This window comes from Penicillium cosmopolitanum (assembly GCF_028827165.1).
Source record: "Penicillium cosmopolitanum strain IBT 29677 chromosome Unknown utg000009l:1.0-9042332.0:1.0-9050551.0, whole genome shotgun sequence".
NCBI lineage: Eukaryota > Fungi > Ascomycota > Eurotiomycetes > Eurotiales > Aspergillaceae > Penicillium > Penicillium cosmopolitanum.
Genome location: NW_026622679.1, coordinates 7,465,706 through 7,486,497, shown reverse-complemented (window position 1 = coordinate 7,486,497; position 20,792 = coordinate 7,465,706). Strand labels below are relative to the sequence as shown.

Sequence of the window (20,792 nt, the reverse complement as noted above, 5' to 3'; positions counted from 1 at the left end):
GATGGAGTAAGTACTAAACTGTTTGGAGGGGCGGCCCCAAAAACACGGTGGCAGGGGGGGTGGATCACGGGATCTGCATCTTCTTACTCTATCTACTCGTATGGAGTACTAACTGACTCTCCGTGGAGAACTACGGAGCGCCGGCGATCTTGATAATCAGTAATGTCGACAAGACAATAGTTTCCCCCTCTACAAATGCCGGTGCACCGCCGAGAGTCATGGCCTGCAACCCCTTAGTAGCCCCCTCGCGCCCCTGCTGAGCTCCTTTTTATTTTCCTTTCTCAAAATGAAGGAAACCAAGAATGATCCCGATCCTGCAGGAAGAGCTCGGATAATCAACCCGCTGTCCGCGTGACCCGCGCGGAGATACTCCCGGCATGCGTCGCATCGGCATTTTGGTGGAGCCCAAGTACCCAAGCACCCAACCGAGAGCCTCCGCTTCATCCCCAAAGTAAGAATGGTCTGCCGACTCGTCAGGCAATTATGTACTCAGAAGTAACACACCATCAGCAAGATTCGAATCGTATTCGAATCGCCCCATCACGGATCAGCCACCCCTGCTATCAACCCTGGCATGCCGGCCCGTAAAGGCGAGCATTTGAGCCTTGTGTCACAAGGTGATGAGCAACTCCCAATATTTGCTCGTCAGTTTTGTGACAACCCGTTGTCTAATAATAAACGGTCTCTGGATAGTAGTAGTACTAGAGAGATTTCCGAGCCTATTTTAATAACCTCCTTGAGTAATCTTGTGGTCAATCGGGTGGGTACCCGACCACGTAGGAATTCCCAATGCGAGATGATGTCTTGCGATGGGGCTTACTGACCAGCTAGCCATTCATGTATATCATTCCCCCGCGGCCCCCAAGCACTCTCCTGGTGTGAATAGTACAGTGAAATCATGCTGAACTATGTGTTGGCTGGTCTTTTGTGAAATTGACCATTTTGCGTTGGCAAAACAGATACTTCTCATAGAAGTATGAACTGTCATTATTTCTTTTCGCTTGTCTTTCTTTGCATCAGTCGCCAGTATTGACTGGCAAAGAGTCGTATATTTTATCTAGAACCAGCTTGGAAGGAGCGAGATTTCAGTGCTAGCCTTCGCAAGAACAAACCGCGAAATTAGTATTGATACTATGACTTAAATCCACGAAGACTGATTGGATGAGGCTCATTTTCGCTGTTCACTCAACTGGCAAACAGATTCATCATATGGTGTGATAATTTGCTGCTTTTTGGACTTCTCGGCTCTTTCTCTCATCACTGCAACGGCTATAATTGTGACGAGCCTTGAGAAAAGTATAGGTGTGTCATTGTTTCACCCTGAAATTCAAAATACCCACGGCTAAGACTAACTATGATTCTATGGTAACATAGCGGATGATATGATGCTTCAGTGAAGAGCGACATAGTCTAGTTGGTCGAGAGAGAGGTGGGTGGGTTGGCAACTTATTCTTGATGGAGTGGTCAGCATACCATATTAATCGACAATATTTTTCTTGGTGATTACCATGAGGGAAAACGAAAACAGCTCCATTTATGCAGGTGACGGGTTATTAATACTTGAAGATTCTCATCTTCCGTTGAGCTCTTAGGTAGGCTGTGGCCCACAGACCTTACTTTAAGAGGCAAGTCGACCCCACCCTTTTAGAATATGGGAACGAAGTTCACCCATGTAACATTTTGCTGACACATAGCGTGGAGAAAGTGTGGTCAACAAACCGGCTTCTTTCTCAACACATCATTGGTGAATTATGCGTACTAGAATCTAGGCCATCAGGGCGCATTCCTAAGCTACTGGTCGATTTCTGGAATTGATGGCAGGAGGGCTTGGTAGTAGCTTGATCTGGCTAGCGACCGGCATATTTTCCATGTTTTGATTGGTACTCGAGCCAGAATCTCTATTAAAGCTCGAGTCGTGGGTACCTTTGATTCGATTGACATACAATCCCACGCATGGCAAATAGATGCCAATCCCATATATTTAAGTCCCGTCGCAAGCCAGCTTGACTGGCAGTTCAGTCCTAAATTAAGAAATTGTACGACCGCTGCTTGAACTTGAACCTTCTTCAAACAGCGCTTCCCAGCTCATCACCATGGACATTACTGGTACGTCAAAGCCAATGACCCCGCTCCCATTTTTTCTTATCATCTTCGCAGCTTTAAAAAGCCATTAAATTATCGAGTCAGCTGTCCTCGTTTGATTTGCAAACAAGTTCACCTCCAAGAGCTAATCCAAGAGTAAACAGACATAGCCGCTCAGGTCAAAGAGCGTATCACCCTGGCACCAGGCTTGCCCAATCCAAACCCAACGCAATCATCATGGCAGCAGCCCCCTCATCCGACAGTTGCCAACATACAATCAGATCTCGCCGAGGAAGCAGATATTGTCATAATTGGATCCGGCGTCACTGGCTGTGGTGCCGCCCATGCCTTACTGCATCACCCAGACGCCACCAAGCTGCGCATAACTCTTCTTGAAGCCCGAGGGACATGCAGCGGGGCAACTGGTCGGAACGGTGGGCACATCTGCTCCAATATTCTCGAGAGCTTTGCCCACAATATGGATACACATGGCCTAGAAGCTGCTCTCGAGACGGCCCGTTTCAGTGAAGCCAATGCTATCCGACTGAGGGAGGTTGCAGCGAGCCTGGCAGAGAACGACCGCGAAGCAACAGAGCTGCGGGACGTCGTACTAGGGCTCTCTACATCAAAAGCTGAAACTATGGAGGGTCTCAAGGCTGCCGTGAGACTACTCGAGAAAGAATATCCAGATAGTATTATAAAATTCAGATTCGTGGAAGATCAGGATCGGATCAAGGTATGTCATTTCTTTCTTTCATTGTCTAGCAGAATCCTTATGCAGCTAGTGTCTAACAACCGATGGCAGGAATTTTCCTTCCAAGATGACATTGTCGGTTTGGTAGAGCAACACGGTGCAGCCGCAGTATGGCCCTATCGCCTGATCACTGCAATTTTCCAAAAACTTTTGAAGGAATTTGATGGTCGTTTTACATTACAGACAGACACGCCGGTTCAAACCATTAGATTCAATCAATCGGAATCGCTGCCGTATTCCATTATCACGCCACGGGGCATTATTCGAGCGCACAAAGTCCTTCATTGCACAAATGGCTTTGCGGGTCATCTGGTACCGAACCTGGTCGGAGCTATATACCCTCTTCGCGGTACGATGTCAGTGCAGGAACCGGGCTCTGATTTCCCTCTGTTGGGAGATCATTTCTCTTGGTCCTCGATAAATGAATTTACCTACCGCCCGGAAAGTGATGCCTGGGATACGCAATATCACTATGTGCAGCAAAATGCGAAAACAGGAGAGATCTGGATTGGAGGCGAATGTCAGAAATTGTCAGAGCTACTTACTAGTGATGACTCGACCGTTGGGGAAACAACACAACAGAAGCTCTCGACAGTGCTTCCAAGTATCTTTTCCAATGTGGAGCCCCATCAAGTGCGACAGGTCTGGTCTGGAATTATGGCCTTCACTTCAGATGGCTGTCCAATTGTTGGTCGAATTCCATCCTCAATATCCGGTCGAGAGGGTCAAGGAGAATGGATCGCAGCCGGATATAATGGACACGGAATGGACAAAGCTTGGTTATGTGGTGAAGGAATAGCCCGAATGGCTCTTGGGGAAGGGAGTGTACCCGGTCTGCCGCAGATCTACTTGCTTGGGGAGGAAAGGTTGAATAGACTTACAGCGGACGAATCTGTAGGCGCGTTCAAGTCTATGTTCTCCTAACCTACTGCTTAAGAGTTGAGAATTATTGTAAAAGTAAATTGGTTTATCAAAAGTTTACATTGCCTTTCTACCGGGTGCTGTTGCCTTCTTACTGAACCACTAGCTAGCATATTCCATATAGTACCTAGCTCCAATTTTCAATTTCAACTAGTAGTTGAACATGTTTGGCTGGGAGTTTGATTGAAACCGGGGACGCCGCGTATTTTGCTCAAGCTTCTGTCGGGAAGTGTCCTTGATGTAGTAGTAAATTAACTTGAAGCATCATATTAGGACTCTATATAGTTGACACAACTCACATCCCACCACAAAAAAAAGAAAAATTTTCAATGGAAAGATAAAATCTTAGATACAAATATACAGAAACTATAAAACCTTGGAGTCAGAAGCTAAAAAGCCCACTTTTGGTTGTGGACGACAGGTGGATGCGGATGAACTGACTATACCTTCACCTATGTTATACCTGAGAAACAGCACGCGTGTACTAAGCACTGACTAATACTCAAGTTTTCAAATATTAAGAGAATAATACGGTGTAAATTTTCATTTCATTCCTGGCTGTTCATACGACTCTTGTATTAAACCAACCCACATCACCCAGTAACCCGAAATCAAAGCCCCTGTCCATGCGGCCCGCCATAAACTTGTTCTCCTTTACGCATGAACTACTCCTTTCCCGAGAAACAGAGACTCCGAGACCTTCACCGACGCTCTGGTAGAGCATCGTGCAGCTACCCGATTCCCGCCCTTCCGATCCCGTGTTTTGATTCCTGGGTTCCTCTTCCCCGGTTCCGCGATCCCTTGTCTCTCGAGCAAACGCACGAAAATGAAGGAGCCATCCTACAGCTGGTACTAAGCACTAAACTTGATCTTTCTGAATATTGAGTGCTGGTTACTGGTTACTGGTTACTGGTTGCTGGTCACTGGTCACTGGCTACCGGGGCCACTACAGCTATTTGAGCTATCTCAGGTTGAGCTCGGTTGTTTCACCTGCTCCGATTCCCTACATTGTCCCTTTTTTTCTATCCGAGTCCATATTGAGATTTTCCAGAAAATCAAAACTTGTCTCAGCTCGAAGGCTCTAGAACGTTCAATGTCTTGGTTTGAACTTTTCTCCTTTTCGCTTTCGTACCGAGAACTTAGGGTTGTCTTGATGCAGAAAATGTAAGGGCGCACGAGTATGGCGAAAGACAGACTTGGATTCAAGTCACTTTGTTATTTGTTGAAGGAAATTGAAAATAAATTTTATCCGTATTCCGGTGCTAATCTTGGTAGTTATGTACTACTATGATGTGTATTTGGAAATGCATTCTTTATCTTGGATCATGTTTTCGCAAGCTCGTAAATCATGGCCCCAACAAAGAGCTAAAAGAAACGTGAAAGGGGCGAAAGCAACTTGAAATATTAATTCTAGGCACTGTACGTTTAGAAGGATTTGAATCAGAGATACTCATGAATTATATCATGATGTCAAGTGGCCGGTGAGGCTGTTTGCGGATACAGCTCAACAGTTCTTTCGCTACTACAGTTTCATCAGGAATCATTTGACAAGAATAATGAATTATTCAGTCTAAATCACATCAAGTGTATTTGTAGAGAAATCAAAATGAAGATAGTTCGAGCTCAAACGCAAGACCAGAGGAAATAAAAGACGACCATAGATGTGGAGGTAAATATCAGCAAACTTTGAACCCCGAAATTCAACCAGGAACACGAGGGGCACAAATAAGAAAGAAAATTATCTGTCTAAAAATGACAAAAGACAACGCCAGAAAAGGGAAGCCCTCCCAGTATCGCAAAGCACGCCGTTGATATGGGTTTCAAATGTCGCTCGGCGTGAAAAGACCAAGGTCTGTTCTGTTATATCGTAATGTGTTGTTTAGGTGATAGGGTGTCTTCAAGTGGCGATATTGAGCTGCCTATGCGACGGCTGAAGAATCGTCACCGTGAAGCACAGGGTTGACTTTAGGGTTCCACTTCAACTTGAAATCCTGGCCAAGCTCCTTGCGGACGGCGGCCTTGACGGCTTCAAGGACGTTCTCAAAGACGCCGAAGTTGGCAGGGTTGTGAGCATCATTTTCACCCTCCTTTGCCCTGGAAGACACCAGTGCGGACCAAGCAGGTGTTCCAGCCGTACATGTTACCTCCAATAATGTCAGACTGCGGGTTATCACCCACCATATAGACATTCTGGGGCAATGTGTTCTCGTTATGGATCTGCTCCATCCAGTTCTTGAGCACCTCATCGGCATAGGTGTAAGTAGCACGCTCAGGCTTGCCGTAAACGACACGCTCCAGCTCAACACCAGTGAGGGCCTTGTATTGGGCCTCGATAGCGATACGGAAAGAACCTTGGGTCAAACGGGGAGGTCCCTTGTGGTTGGTAGGGAACACCAAGTCACCCTGCGAGAAGTAGATGGGAATACGGCTGGCGACAGGGTCTTTAGCGCGGGTGAGAAGCTTGCCGTTCTCAGATAGGAGCAGATCCATGATGATCTGGAAATCGGTGGCGTAGTCACGCGAGTCGGCAAAAACCAGAATAGCGTCGAACTTCATCTTGGAGAAGTCACGAGGTTTAGCGTTCTCGCGATCCTTCTCAGAGAAGATACCCCACGGGGAAACGGTAGGGTCCCACGCCAAGATGTCCTTAGGGTGAACAACATTCTTGAAACCATAAGTTTCAGCGACCTCACGGACCTTGAAGTCCTCACCACCGCACACCAAAACGGTCTCGTAATATTCAGCCAGGGCCTGCATAGGAGTATGCGATTGGATAAACTGGTCGGTGGAGATAGGGCTCTCCAAAAGCCCAGCTAGCTGCTCACAACGAGCAATCTCAGTCTTACCACCACCGTTGGTGAGCAAAATATAGGGAATCTTGATACCTAGCTCGTTATCGCCATTGAGCATCTTCAGAGCTAGCTTGGCCTCCTCGATAGGCTCGTTGCCATGTGCCAATACACCGTCGATATCGAAAGCAAATGCCATATTCTTAGCGGCGGCAACCTTTTCCTTGGACATGTCCTGGACCTGAGAGGCCAGGATGTCTTGAGAAACGCCAGGTCGCTTCGACAATAGTCGAGAGTGACGGGGAGAACGAGGAATCGGGAGCGATGTTCCAAATGAGTTGCGCGAACCGCGACGCTCCTTCATGGAGGGCGACAGGCTCAAGTTGTGCATCAATGCAGCGGCGTCGCTGATCGAACTGCGGGAGGCAGGAATCTCAACAGTGTTTCCATTTCCACCGGGAATGGCCAGAGTGCTGTTGCCTCTCGAGACACCAGGGCGGACAGCTGCAAAGGGATTTGGGCCCTCAGTGCGAGGAGTGCCTGGGGCAGACACAACCGCGAAGTCAGCATCGTCGAAACGAGGCATCGTGATAATATGCACACTGAGTGGGGTTGGAGGTAGGAAGGTGGAGACGGGGAAGTGGAGGAGGGATCTGCTAATCTTTGGGGCAAGAAGAGAGTCGCTGGATAGTAGTAAGAGACCAGGACCCAATTAGATTATGGATCAAGGTAGATATAAAGACTCGGAGAGAGAGATAGTATAGAGAGATAGGGAGAGAGAGGAAAAGATAGAGGAGGAAACGGGGAATCCTGAACAGGAGAAGGCAGCCGCGTATATATACAGAGAGGCCCTATCTCATACCGGTTCTAATACCACTCAATTCCCTGGCAAACAAGACGCGGCGCAGGTATCGATGCTATTGTCTGCATGGTTACGAGAGGGGGAGGATCCACTTTGCCGGAAAACATGATTATTCCTAAGAATTATCGTCATATGTTAACAGGATCTTGCCGATGCTGCTGCGGCCGGGTGGTCCGTGGTGGTCTGGAGTCAATTCACGGGCTGTAACCGTATAGGGTACCTGCGTCACGGTGGCTGCCCTGATGTTTCTCCGCGTACCGTATACACGGCACGCTCAGTATACATCGCACGGAGTACTACCTCCCCAAAACATCCAGGGCAAGGGCCTAGGCAGGAGCTGGGCAGGTCTGCTCCGGGCAAGTCGAATTGAGCATGATTGATTGGTCAAAGGGGTAGTCGACGGGTCTCGGTGGGCCGACGAGAAGGCGTTCAGCACGCCGAGTGGTCAGAGTAAGGCAGAAAAAGGCCCTCCCATCCGTATCAAATGGCTCATTGGGCGAGGAGCACAGTTCGCCCGTGGAACCGCATGAGATCGATGGAGCCGATGACGATCGGGCGGGTCAAACGCTTTCGACACCGTTTTGGGGTGAAGGTGATGTCATGGCGCGCTTTTTGGATTTCTGAAAATTACGCGTGGAATTTTGAGATTCTCGGCGTGGGCTAGTCTCTGGCAGTGTAGAGGGAGCCAAGAGAGTCACCAGGGAACATGTATGGCACGATCGACGCGGGGGTATGTAGAAACCGATAGTATAGACGGTGTTCAGACAGTTTGTTTTGGGTGTTGATGGGTGTTGCTAAGGAGGGGTTCTAAAGTACCCCTCCACCACTCACCACCACCCCACCTTCGCCCGCTAACAGCGTCATTGCCGCCGTTTTACCTCTCCCTTATTAATTGCTCTTCCCTCCTCTTTTCTCTTCCTTCTCTTCCCTTTCAATAATTCTATTTACCCAATTGATTTCACAATCACATCCATATCAATCATGTCTAGCGGACAATCTTTCACATTGAGCAACGGCGTCAAGATCCCCGGCGTTGGCTTTGGTACCTTCGCCAGCGAGGGATCCAAGGGCGAGACCTACAGAGCTGTCACCACTGCTCTGAACACTGGCTACCGTCACCTGGATTGTGCCTGGTTTTACCTCAACGAGGGTGAGGTTGGCGAGGGTATCCGTGACTTCCTGAAGGCCAACCCCTCCGTCAAGCGTCAGGATATCTTCGTCTGCACCAAGGTGTGGAACCACCTCCACCGCCCCGAGGATGTTGAGTGGTCGATCAACAACTCCCTCGAGCGTCTTGGTCTGGAATACATTGATCTCTTCCTGATTCACTGGCCCATTGCCGCTGAGAAGGAGACCCAGGAGACCCCCAAGATTGGCCCTGATGGAAAGGTGAGCATAAGCTCCTTGAGCTTGTGGAAGCTATCTCCCCCCCCACTAATACCTGAAAATAGTACGTCATCCTAAAGGATCTCACCGAAAACCCCGAGCCCACATGGCGCGCTATGGAGAAGATTTATGAGCAGGGCAAGGCCAAGGCCATTGGTGTCTCCAACTGGACCATCCCCGGCCTCGAGAAGATGGCCAAGTTCGCCAAGGTGACACCTCACGTCAACCAGATCGAGATTCACCCCTTCCTGCCCAATGAGGAGCTGGTCCAGTATTGCTTCAACAAGAACATTCTGCCCGTTGCCTACTCGCCTCTGGGCTCGCAGAACCAGGTCCCCACCACCGGTGAGCGAGTCAGCGAGAACAAGACTCTGAACGAGGTTGCCCAGAAGGGCGGCAACACCCTCGCCCAGGTCCTCATTGCCTGGGGTCTGCGCCGCGGCTACGTTGTCCTCCCCAAGAGCTCCAATCCCGCCCGCATTGAGTCCAACTTCAAGAGCATCGAGCTCAGCGATGCCGACTTCGCCGCTATCAACGCTGTCGCCAAGGGCCGTCACTTCCGTTTCGTCAACATGAAGGACACCTTCGGCTACGATGTCTGGCCTGAGGAGACTGCCAAGAACCTGTCTGCTTGAATCCATGCGAAATTATGAACACAAGAGCAAGAGCGTGAGGATGATACCCAAAAGTTTTAAGGGTTTCTTGGATGGGAACGTGTAATGAATCCAACACGAACGAATAGATGAATAAGATATATCCGAGTTTTTCCCACAACCTTGGTTTGCGTTTGATAATCCTCGTAGATCCTTACAAACCGGTTTGCAATTGAGATCCATGAGCAGCCAACTCTTCCTTCCTCTCTCTCCCTCGCTCTCTTACACTGCTATTCACCTTACCCCGCAGGAGGATCTGCGGAAATTTCCTTCTCCCAAATTGAGACTCATTTCAATTCAACAGGTTTGATAAAAAGAGCAAATTTGCAGAGTTCGCATACCGTACAGCAATGTATTATTCTACGGGTTGTAAATTTGACAAAAATACAAACGCAAATGCAAATGCAAATGCAAATGCCGCATTGATCCCTTGCTAAGAGACAGGGGAGGACCTCGGAAGGAAACTATCCCGCAAATGCGGAAAGCCTCCTTTAGCCCAACAACGCCATTGCCAACGCCAAATCAGCCCTCAGCCCTCAAGGCAAACTCTATTGGAAGGCATACGAGATTCACCTGAAGTAATCCGTACTACGTACTCCGTACATATTAGGGACGACTCGGAGCCGAGCGACTAATGTAGCCAAAAACAATACTTCCCCTGGCAGGGTTACACCATCCAACTCAACATTGCCTGGCCATTTAACAGGCTGGACAGGAGCAGAATGCTCCGACAACAAAATGCCATCCCGCTATGTGGCTCGGAGCCCCCCCCTGCGCCACGGAGGTTCAGGGCTTAGCGTTAACGCCTTGCCGTATATAGTATAGCGTGCCTGTCGAGCTCCGGGTATTGCCGGGGTGGCAGTCAAGGTGGAAAGGATATACTACTCCGAAGCCCTCAATATCAAGGTTAACTAACTCGTACTAGTACCAGGTACTCCGTATGCGGTGTCTATCTAACACCGAGTATCCGAATGAGGCATTGTCTGCCTCGGGCCTAATGTCAGATTAGAGTGAGATGGCGACGGTGGTATCAAGTAAGAAGCCTCTCGTATGTTCATTGGCGAGTGCCCAGGCACTTCCAAACTCTTGAAACCCATGGTGGGTAGGATTCTATGAGTGCATTAACTCTACGCAGACCTAGGCATCTCGCATAAGCAGTACTCGGTACTGAACTCTCCCAAATTTCCGCATATGGTCCAGGTACCCCACTCCCATTCCCAATCCCACCAGGTTGGGTTTGGTGATGAGCGGGGGAGGGGCAGGATGAGGAACGGCAAGTAGTCGGTCGTTTACCGGTTCTAGTAAAAGTCCCTGGGGAATTTGTTGATAGAACTCATCGTAAATACTAGTAGAAAAGGTTTGTTTTGGGGTTGCCGGCAACTACTAGTATATAGAGCTGTGATACTACGGAATATACATCCTCGGGATCCAAGAATCAAGGGTATATCGGTCCATGCTTGTACGGAATACCTAGAATCTGACTCCAGAGCCGAGTTGAAATCCCGGTGGCTGTCTAAAAGGGAGCGTCTTCTCAAACCGGGGCAATACAGTGGCTTTTGATGGCTTGTTGGCGTGCTTGGCGGTATACCGTACAGGCGTACGACCTCTTGGAAATCGAAGTATGTCCGGATTTGGATGGAGGCCCAAAGGTTCCATGGGCGAATTGTCCGCTCTAGTTTCCCCAGTTAGATCAATAAGGAAAGTGAAGGCCCGAACATCTTTAGCGTCTTCCAAACTTTTCAATGGCATATCTCTTGTACTAGTAGTGTCTCGTTTCAGCCGACTGCCTCGCGGGGGTGGATTCGACTTACCCCGCAGATGGGGTAGGCAGCATACATATGTAGGCGTGGTGATCAATCTTGAATAATCTAAAGTATGGCCTCGTACTATCTTCTCATTATCAGATCCCAGTAGCGAGCCCGAAGAGCACCATGAGTCAAAATCCGCTAGGCATAGAAAGCGACACAGACGTCAGCCTGCAGATGGCATGGTGCAGTGCATCTTCTGTCAAGTACATATGCAGCTACTCCGTACGCAGAAAGGACATACTTCAAAGCCCGTGCATTGAAAGGTCAAAGACAAAAAAAAGAACTAGCCTTGTAAAAACAAAAACAGAGAAACAGAAATGCGCCATTGGTATCTTTGAAAAACAAGCAAAACGCCCTTGAACATAGGATAAGTAGGACTATACGCTTTGACAAGATTCAGCCAAAGTATGATCAGCCATGGCCAACGCCAAAACCAACACCACTCCCCAACCAGAGCACGTAGCGAAAATTAGGGCTGCAGATAATCAAGTCCGAGCTCGCACCCGCTTCGGCATAGGCGTACACCCTGCGCTGGCCTCCAGCATGCTCTTTCGCTTCGGCCCCTCGCCGGTGAGACTTCGTGTTGGAATTCCACTGGCAAAAAACTGGTCGGCGCTCTTTGTAGCCGGGGTAGGAAGCATTGACGAACTAGGAGACTTGGGAACGAGCTTCCGGCGACCCTTAGTAGGAGTTGAGGGCCCTACAGCAGCCACGGCGGGGGTAGAAGCGACGGGAGGCTTGCTGACCCGTCCACTGCCTGTTTTCACAGGGGTGCTCGAGGTCATCGTCGACTCGCCGAGGCGCCGCACCCGTCGTGATCGCGGTGCTGCAGAAGTCGAAGTGGTCGGGCCGCTTGCAACATTCGCGGATTCATCCCGAGTCTCTTGTTGTACTTGACTTCGGCTGCTGCGGCTGCTGGACACTGCTTTCTTCTCTGTTTTCTTTGCTCCAGAGCGTGCACGAGAAGTACCGCCGACGTCATTTTTGCTGATTGCACCCGCCTCTTCTTCCTGGGATTCTGAGGTCTGAACTTCATCCTCAAACTCTGCAAGGCGCTCCTCGTTCCAAGATACATTTTTGCGTGATTGACGGTGACTGGTGTCCTTTCGATCTTTCCGTCCAGGCCGATCGCTTTCAGTAGCTTCCGACGGCTCATTTTGCTGTGACATCGCCTCAAGCACGTATTTGGGCATAACCGATTTGCCTCTGTTGTTGCGAGTGTTGCGCTTGGTGGCTAACGCCAGCTCCTGGGTTTCGGTCCGTTGCAAGAAAACGAATTCGGTTCCTTTGGCGCGTCGAAGAGAAATTGCATTAGGCGCGGCGGGTGCCTCTGCTGGCGGAGCTTTGACACGACTGCTGCGCCGGTATGCAGGACTGGCGGGAGCTTGCTCATCGTCTTGAAGATCTTTCTTGGCAACGATTTCTCGAGTTTCGTCGTCATAGACTATCTCCCCTTCTTCGAGGGCGAGACCTGGACCTTGACTGTCGATGGTGAATTCGTATCCAAATCCTCCAAAGCCCGGCGTGATCGTGGAGTTGAGCATTCAGCATCTGGTGAATCTTCGGGGCTCGAAGACTTCTCGGTAGCATCCACATGTGGTTCTTGGGCGTTCATTAGCGTTGCCTTAGCCGCACGCTTAGCTTTGGCTTTCGATAAGAAGTCGTTGAGAAGCTCTGCGTCCTCCCCATCTAGCGAGCTACGCAATGCGGAGCGTACTAGTTTCCCTTTCTGCTCTTGCGTCAAACCTCGTACGGCCTTAGTGGGTGTCGCTGCCGCTTCGGCTGCTTTCTCGCTCTGTAGGTCCTCGACGACATCTGCAGATTGTTTCTCAGCTGCTAAACTGGACGCTTCGCCGATTGCGGCCATCGAGTCAGAACCTGAAGGTTCCGAGCTTTCAGCATGGGCGTCGTCTTGGTATACAGGGGTCCTTGAGGGGCCTTGAAGCATTCCGAGAGGCTGAGAGGATGTGGCCGTCGCAAAATCCATATTCACGTTTTCAAGATGCTTCCCGATTTCGTTCGCGCTAGCGTTTTCTGCAGGTCCATCAAATTGGCTTCCGGCAATGAGGGGGGTATTTTGTTTCTTCTCGTCAAAAATATCGAAGGGCGCGTCGGGCAATTTTCCTGTTACGCGAATTTAGCAAAGGCGTTATGCGACACGTACGACGCATCCATCTTAGACACTTACGTTTTTTCCGAGCAGCCTCTGAGTCCCATTTGGTCTCGAAGAATGAACGTCCCCCCTGAGGAGCCTCGGTGTGATTCTGAGTCTCTTCAGAACCGACACGCATGCGTTTCGTGCCACGGACATAATTCGAATCCTTGGATGCATTGATCGCGGTTTGCAGTACGTCGTTCTCGATAATAGCAGTCGTGTCTTGGAGGGTTTGCATGTTGGAAAAGGATGTTTGGAAGCGCTTCCAAAGTTTCCGCGGTTTCAGTCCGCCCTTAAAGGGTGTAGCGGGTTTGCGCTCCCACAGACGGGGCAGAGCTCGGATGGCTTTGATAGGGGTAAATCTGAAGGAATTATCGTCTGCTGAGTCGGAGAGGCCACTGTAGAGAAGTGTGCGCCAAGGCACTTGAGATTAGTTGTGTGATGTGACAATGCGCCAAAGATTTAGCGGGATCAATGTCGTGGTAAACATGGAATGTGAGAAGCAGCCCCTAATCTAGGGGCGTTTGCGATTCTTTCCTTCCAGGGGAGGGGGTATTTGAACAAGACAACGGAATTGATGGGGAAAAATGGAACCCACCATGCTTGCGCCTGCGGCTGGGTAGGATCTGTGCCCATTGTTGGTGTGGACGCGTGTGGAATGTGTCAAACGGGGGACGGAATTCTGGTCGGGAAGCCCTCGTATTGGTGGGATAAATGAAGCGAATTGGAGATATAAGTATCAACTATAATTTGTGCTGGCGGGAGGATCAATAGCACTTAATCCATTAGGTCGTAAAGATGCTGAGGGGCGATGGTTCTGATGTGTTCGACGGGTTTGCTTTCAACGAAGCGCGGTTGCCCCGTCAACGGCCGCTAGTCTCTGCTGGGCCACAACGGCCACAACGGCCACGACAGCTCGCGTGGTACATACTAGTACGGTGTGCAGATTGCCAACGTGGCAATTCAACTGTAGACTTGACTTGTTAGGGACTCGCACTTACTCAGGCGAGCGTGGGGGTTGTGTTTGATACCATTGAAAAAGGAAGACCGGTCGATCAACCTATGGGATACCTTAAGGTGGGGGGGGGGGAGGGTAGATGGTATATCGCAGCGCGGTAGGTATGAAATTATTCAAGTTCTACACTATATTTACGGGGACTAGTGTGTACGAGTAGAGCCTTTAAGTTGGATGTGAGTCAGAACATGCAATCATCGGGGGTAATTTCGGATTTTGAGCGAGTTCGTTGATCGAAGCCAACGTCCTTTAATTTATGCAGTCACATTCCGGATATTCTGGAAAACTCCATACCTGCTTGTTCTATGTATGCTCAATTCGGCAGCAACACGGCTAAACTCCATTCGGAATATCTTGAAAGCATGCCACATGGATCTTTCCTTTGCATAAGGGAAATGATTAGGCAATGCTGAACCAGCGAAGAGAATATAGTAGCCCGAATGATCTACGGACGTTGCTAGATTACTCTGTCACATCCAGAGTAGATAGTGAGGAATAGCCGTGATAAATTCGTTTCTCATAATTCGTATCATACGGTGCCGCAGATGCAGATGAGAGATCGCGGATGCCGTTCCGTCCAATAGTCACAGTAGCTTTTGTTCCAGATCACGCTCATCAAATGGATCTCCGAATTCATCTGCAAGAAAGTGTCAGCTGAAAATATTTATACATGCCGGTATTGGATATGCGTACTCAAATTGAAGTCTTGATCGATCACATTCTCCATAGCCCGCTGATACTCTTCCTGGGAACGTTTGCTTTTCCAGGATGCGATGGGCGCATCAAAGCCTTTTCCATTCGCTTGTGTTGAATCAAGCTCTCCTAGAGATCCCAAGGCACCGACTGTAGATAGGCCTGGGATTGTTTGGGGTTGGGAGCCTGGAGGGGAGAGTTCTGACGTGGCTGCTGCTGCGGTGGCAGCCGATGCGTGAACTTGACGAGTCGGAGTACGTGCACCATGACCAGCGCCATCGGAGTCGGTGTGGACAGAATCGACAGAAGAGGCCATCTCGGAGTCGCCGTCGGGATCCTTAGAATCTGTGTAGTTGAATTGGTGGGTTAGCGGGGATCTGAGACGATAAGGACAAGACCACCATAGGATAGTGCAAAGCGGACGGAGCGAAGGTTTTCGAAATCGAACCAAATCGCGAGCTTGACCACCTAGGAGTAGTTATCAAGAGGAAGACTAACCATGAGCCATGTCGAAGACAGTACTAGTATTGGGCGGGGGGAGCTTCGTAAGAGTAGATCGAAGTGGATGAAGGCGAGGCGGAGCGGAGATTACGGCGGACCAGGCGGTGTCCACCTCTTTGGGCATTCGGCGAATTTTCTCCTTCACCTCACCTTTCAGTCATTATATACACCCTGAACATATTGCTGGGCTTTGCTCATGATTTGAAGTCTCGCCGAACCGGCTGTTTTGTTTCGTACCCAGATTCTTTCACACGATTTTGCTCAGAGCCATGAGCTCCAAACCTGAAGCGCCCGACGCATGGGAGGAAGATTGGGAGTCCCAAGCTGACGTATGTGTGGAAATCTCGAATCATCTGCTATATTACGAGAGTTTCACGATCTCTGAGCTTCAATATGCAGTATACTTTACGAATTGTTTACTGATCTCGCATCTGACTACAGAAACTAGCCGATCAGCCTACCCCGCCGTCTGAGAAAAAAGTTTCATCCAAGGTCACAAAGGCCCAACGCAGAGCACAACAAGCTGAGTTTAACAGGCAGTTATGGGCAGAAGCGTATGTTATCAGATTAACTTTTGGATTGGATGTATATGAGTCCTGACACGACGACCATTTGCAGAGAAACCCCGCAGACATTTCACTTTGTGGAAGCACGCTCTGAAGTACCGCTCAAGCAAGACTTCAAACCCCCAGTCACATTACTCAGTCGCAGACCCCAAATAGCGACCCGAAATTCAGCTTCGTCGGGTGGTATCGACCGTGCAGCAGCTGGATTGGGGCAACTTGGTCTTGACGACGAGGACTCCGATGAAGACACCAACAAGCGTGCCGAGCCGACCCTAGAGGAACGCCAAGCGATAGCACTAAAGAACCGTGAAGAGAAGCAACGAAAGTACGAAGAGGTGCGCGAGAGGCTCTTTGGCAGTCCATCCGCAAACACATCAGGAAACTCTTCCCCGGGAAGTACAACACCGCCTCGCCAGTCCCAGTCTGAGGGCCGAGGCAAGGGCAAGGGCCGTGGTGGAAGTGGAGGACGGGAATACCGCGAGAAAAGGGATTCTTCTACAGCTTCTTCGACCAAGTCAAAACATCTCTTCGACCCTTCTACTTCAGCTAAGCCGAATGGATCATCGCAGCAACGCCGCGAGCGTCAACCAGGCAACCAGAACAGCCCGGATAAGCAGAACACCCCCCAACAACCATTACGCAACCCACGAGGCCCGGATGGAAGTGGAAGGGGCGGGTTTGGATTTGCCAACAGAGGTGCACGAGCAAGCTAAGGTACATAGGGAAGTGCCTGTTTCCCGTGCCCGCGCCAATGGCGATGGCACTGAGACTACGGTCTCTTCTCTCGGCCTATTTAAACCATCCTCCAAACCAAGCAAGAGTCTACGGGAGACCACGCCCGGAATTGATCGCATTTGCGACTTGGGACGTGTTTGGACGGTTCTCTGCAACCGCGGGATCTAGGAGTTAGCATATCGGTCAGTCTATGCAAATCATAGGCGGACTCACCAGCATAGCGTTGATAGCTATCCAAGTATAGCTCATCGGTGCTGGTTGTGGCAAGAACATGCTCATTGGTCTCAATGGCAGTCACCCACGAAGCCCACCTGCTTCCCCCGTCGGGATCTGGCCAACCCCGATAAGGCTTCAGAACCCGAGCCAGCCGAATGACCCATGGGGCGGCTTGGATATCCACAAAAGAGATTTGGGTTCCCATGAAATACGGGCCGCTTGGATGGGCTGCTGTGATGAGCAGATTGAAAGCATCCTGAAGTTCCTGGGCATTTTCAACTTGTTTCTGTGGGTCCTGCTCCTGAAGCACCCGATAGAAGTTCGGTATAATATTTCGGTTGATCTGTTGGTCTATTAGCGATCAATCTCCGCATCATTAAGAAGGCTAAATACGAACGTGGTCCGCCCACAGACGGCAATGAGCACGCGATTTCGGATCCGGCGGGAAAAGATTCGTCCCAAGCTTCAGATCTTCGAGCTATTGAAAGAATTAGCACATTGAGAAGTGAGAAACAGTTTATACTGGTTGTGGGCTCCTTACATATTCCATAATCACACTGCTTTCATAACAGCCCCAGTCATCATGTTGCAATGCAGGAACAAGACCTCGCGGGTTGATCTCCAACAGAGACTGGGGTTTTTCATATGGGTCGATCTCAATATACTGGTATGGAATACCTTTCAATTCCAAAGAAATCCATACTCGCTGGACAAAGGGGCTTGAAATGGACACCCAAACAGTCAGCAATGCGTCTCGGCAAGGAAAACTCTAAATATCCATTCTTATGGGTACCTGCTTACCAAAAGCAACTCCCATATAACTTGAGATTCGTCTCGGCGGAACGGTTCACGGCCGTCACAGCCGCTGGGCCTGTCGCTTTCGTGTGGTATGATTTAATCTGTGCAGACATGACTCGGAACTGTGATAGATAGGAGGGTTAGACTTAACCTAAAATCAAACAAAATTTGGACTTGGATCTAGTGGTGTAGCATGGAGAGAAAAAGGCATCCGAAAGCAACGGACGTTCGACTGTGACGTAGCCAGTATTTGCGGGGTGCCAAGCCCCCAACTTGTCGAATGCAGCGTACTCTGAACTAAATGACAAACGTACCGAGCCTTTTTTCTTCCCTTTATCTTTCAAGAGATATCGCTGGACACTGTTCTTCTTGACACGATCACTTTCTTCGAGTGTGTGCCGATGACGCCCGCTCACGCCATCATTCTTCCCATTTGCACCATTACCATTCACTCGCTGTATGGTATAATATCTTCTACCACCTGTTACTGAAGGGCTTGATGCAAGGTTGGGGCTTGGTGCAAGTACGCCAAAAGGCTGGTCGCCTTGGACTGGAAATAAAGTATGCCTTCCTGGCAATAGGTCGGCGGGCAAAGATTCGAATCCGCCTGCTCTGTCAACCGTAGTGGCACCTGGCAAGTATTCTGTGATTTTTATCTTGACATCACAGAGATCTCTTTCTCTGGCGGTGCGTTTACGTTTCTTTTTGTTGGGATCGTCGGACTTTGGTGTTCCTGGAGGGCGACCTTTGAGTCGACAGTCCCAATAATGAGATACGAATGGCCTGCGTTTGTATCGTTGTGTTGAACGATGAGAGTAGACATTGTCGACGTGTGGGAAGTAGGTCTGGAACCTATTAAACCAGTTAATTCACTAGGCTTATCAGTAGTAGTTTCTTTTCCATCGAGGAAAGAAGTTGAAGAGGTTAGATATGAAGAATGGCCAACATACTCATCCTCGCTCAGCGTAATCATTTCATCCACATGGAATAACCGATTTCTCCAATATTCCAAGTTTGGCGGATCTGGTACCATTCTCATGCCCTGCAATTGGCCTGCGAAACTTGCGGCCGTTGGGTCTTGTGCCAGTCCTTCATATCCGGACTGCGGAAAGGACGGATCCGCCGATGGCAAGAGTGAAATTCCATCACTCGAGCTATCATGCACATTGTTCTCTAAAGTGATCGTGTCTTGGGGTCGAGTGGAGTTGTGCAGATGAGGCCTCGCCGCGACATTGTCGATGTTGCGGAATGACGTAAATGGTTGCGCGTTTGGGGGGAAAGAGCCTAGCTGTCCAGCTAAATTTGGAGTTTCATCAATAATTTCGATCGATGCTAAGGCCCGAGCAGAGGGGTTCTGCTGCAAGTTAGAATCCATGGGTGCGTAGTACTTCGTACGCGTTGTGGGGAGTTGGACGCTGCTTTTGGCGATGCGGAGAAGAAAGGGAGGGCGGTTGAAGCGGCGGGGACTTGTACCCGAGCAAGGAGTTGCAGACCAGAGTACTAGTATTATCATTTGATCCTTTCAACTCAACCTCACCTTTGGCTAGAAATCATTTGTACAATTAAATTTTTGGTTTTCCTTTCAAAATCTGGACCGATAATATTTCTGACGCAGGGTAGACAAGGCTTCGGAGGGCGTCGGTAAGCAGTCTGTAGCTGATACTCTACGCTGACAGAATGTTCGAAGATGTCCCTTAGAAACTAATTTATAAGAGACATGGAGATCTGGTTTATTTGATTCGGATACCCCTTTATCAGAGAAATAACTGTCATCAACATTCACCTAATGCAGTTTTGCCTTGCTAGTGCATTCCGATTATCAATCATAGGCTGATAGCGAGAGGAAGCCCATTCAAAGGCCTTTCTTGCCCTCATGTTTCTTAGCTGCCTCGGAATTGGCAAAGGGAAAGCCAGTCGTTCTCTTGTCTGCTCCAGTTCGCCGACTAATCCTACCATTACTGCTAGCGAAGAGCAAACACCACAAGCCGATGGCCGCAAGGATAGAATTCCCCAGAACTGCCAAAGCAAATGCTCCCTGGCCCCCGGTAGCGTACCATGTGTACGCGTAAAATGCCGACGAAGCATGAAGCACCGAAGTAACCATCAGAGTTGGTAGAGCATACGGGGCCTTGGGATCCGACTCTTCTGTTGACACAGGCTCGGCAATGGTGGCGTTGAGCGGAATCGAGCCCGTTAGCATCACCGTTAATACTGCGATAGTCAAAAGACCCATTCCAAGGCAACGAGCAAAGTAGACCTCGATCACTTTTGGAGAATTAGCAGGGCGATTCAGGTTGGGATGATTTTGAGTGAGAGTGTACAGGATGCAGATCTGGCCTCATCTAGTAGCAAGGCTACTATCATACTTGGGCCTACTAGCAAAGGCAGGCCCTGCAATGAAAGCCATGCGGCCGTTGAATATGTGTAGGCATGGAAGACCTGTAGATGTCGTCTCAGCAAGTATATAAAGGCGAACGATACTCCGGCTCATAGATTGTTCGGAGATAGAGCCGGTAGCAACTTACATCCATAATTTGTGATGGAAAGATGAGAATTGTACGGATTTTGGGGGTGTTGATATTGGTGCAGGGGAGAGGATTTGCAGCCTGGCGAGAAGCTGCCGCGACTTGCCCAGAATTTGAGTGACGTCATAAGAATTGCCTCACTGGCAGCCCCGAGCTGTATGTAACAGTCAAGGTGCCCCGATGTTTTTATCTACTCATTTTTGGAGATTAAACAGCCTGGCTATATACCTATATAGGAACTATTCTCATTCAAACTCGAGAAACAGGAGACGTTGAATCTCTTCCACAATACAGAACAATACGTCAGGATTTTGGATCGGAATAGAGTTTCGA

General features: G+C 49.4%; 7 protein-coding genes across 7 annotated transcripts; 3 read left to right on the top strand and 4 right to left on the bottom strand.

The window, feature by feature from the left end:
• Positions 1–2,093: 2,093 nt before the first annotated feature.
• N7509_010879 (NAD(P)/FAD-dependent oxidoreductase) lies at positions 2,094–3,760 on the top strand (the record flags this gene model as incomplete). Its single annotated transcript, XM_056635516.1, has 3 exons — positions 2,094–2,106; positions 2,247–2,818; positions 2,888–3,760. The coding sequence occupies 3 exons, from the start codon at positions 2,094–2,096 to the stop codon at positions 3,758–3,760; spliced, it is 1,458 nt and encodes a 485-aa protein (XP_056486136.1).
• Positions 3,761–5,676: 1,916 nt separating this feature from the next.
• Positions 5,677–7,132, bottom strand: N7509_010878 (phosphatidyl synthase; the record flags this gene model as incomplete). Its single annotated transcript, XM_056635515.1, has 2 exons — positions 5,677–5,851; positions 5,895–7,132. The coding sequence occupies 2 exons, from the start codon at positions 7,130–7,132 to the stop codon at positions 5,677–5,679; spliced, it is 1,413 nt and encodes a 470-aa protein (XP_056486135.1).
• A 1,257-nt stretch (positions 7,133–8,389) lies between these two features.
• gldB (putative glycerol dehydrogenase (GldB)) lies at positions 8,390–9,429 on the top strand (the record flags this gene model as incomplete). The annotated part of the gene is made up of 2 exons (XM_056635514.1): positions 8,390–8,797; positions 8,860–9,429. 2 exons carry the CDS (start codon positions 8,390–8,392, stop codon positions 9,427–9,429), a joined length of 978 nt encoding a protein of 325 aa, XP_056486134.1.
• Positions 9,430–11,740: 2,311 nt separating this feature from the next.
• N7509_010876 (uncharacterized protein) lies at positions 11,741–13,831 on the bottom strand (the record flags this gene model as incomplete). Its single annotated transcript, XM_056635513.1, has 3 exons — positions 11,741–12,703; positions 12,727–13,379; positions 13,444–13,831. Coding segments are annotated over 3 exons (2,004 nt in total), but the record flags the coding sequence as incomplete, so codon positions are not given.
• Positions 13,832–15,009: 1,178 nt separating this feature from the next.
• N7509_010875 (uncharacterized protein) lies at positions 15,010–15,626 on the bottom strand (the record flags this gene model as incomplete). The annotated part of the gene is made up of 3 exons (XM_056635512.1): positions 15,010–15,062; positions 15,119–15,463; positions 15,617–15,626. The coding sequence occupies 3 exons, from the start codon at positions 15,624–15,626 to the stop codon at positions 15,010–15,012; spliced, it is 408 nt and encodes a 135-aa protein (XP_056486132.1).
• A 262-nt stretch (positions 15,627–15,888) lies between these two features.
• On the top strand, positions 15,889–16,898 carry N7509_010874 (uncharacterized protein; the record flags this gene model as incomplete). Its single annotated transcript, XM_056635511.1, has 3 exons — positions 15,889–15,948; positions 16,061–16,173; positions 16,238–16,898. The coding sequence occupies 3 exons, from the start codon at positions 15,889–15,891 to the stop codon at positions 16,896–16,898; spliced, it is 834 nt and encodes a 277-aa protein (XP_056486131.1).
• A 109-nt stretch (positions 16,899–17,007) lies between these two features.
• N7509_010873 (glutathione S-transferase family protein) lies at positions 17,008–20,465 on the bottom strand (the record flags this gene model as incomplete). Its single annotated transcript, XM_056635510.1, has 10 exons — positions 17,008–17,084; positions 17,134–17,479; positions 17,534–17,614; positions 17,678–17,855; positions 17,938–18,056; positions 18,249–18,786; positions 18,885–19,434; positions 19,888–20,199; positions 20,301–20,373; positions 20,460–20,465. 10 exons carry the CDS (start codon positions 20,463–20,465, stop codon positions 17,008–17,010), a joined length of 2,280 nt encoding a protein of 759 aa, XP_056486130.1.
• Between the last annotated feature and the right edge of the window lie 327 nt (positions 20,466–20,792).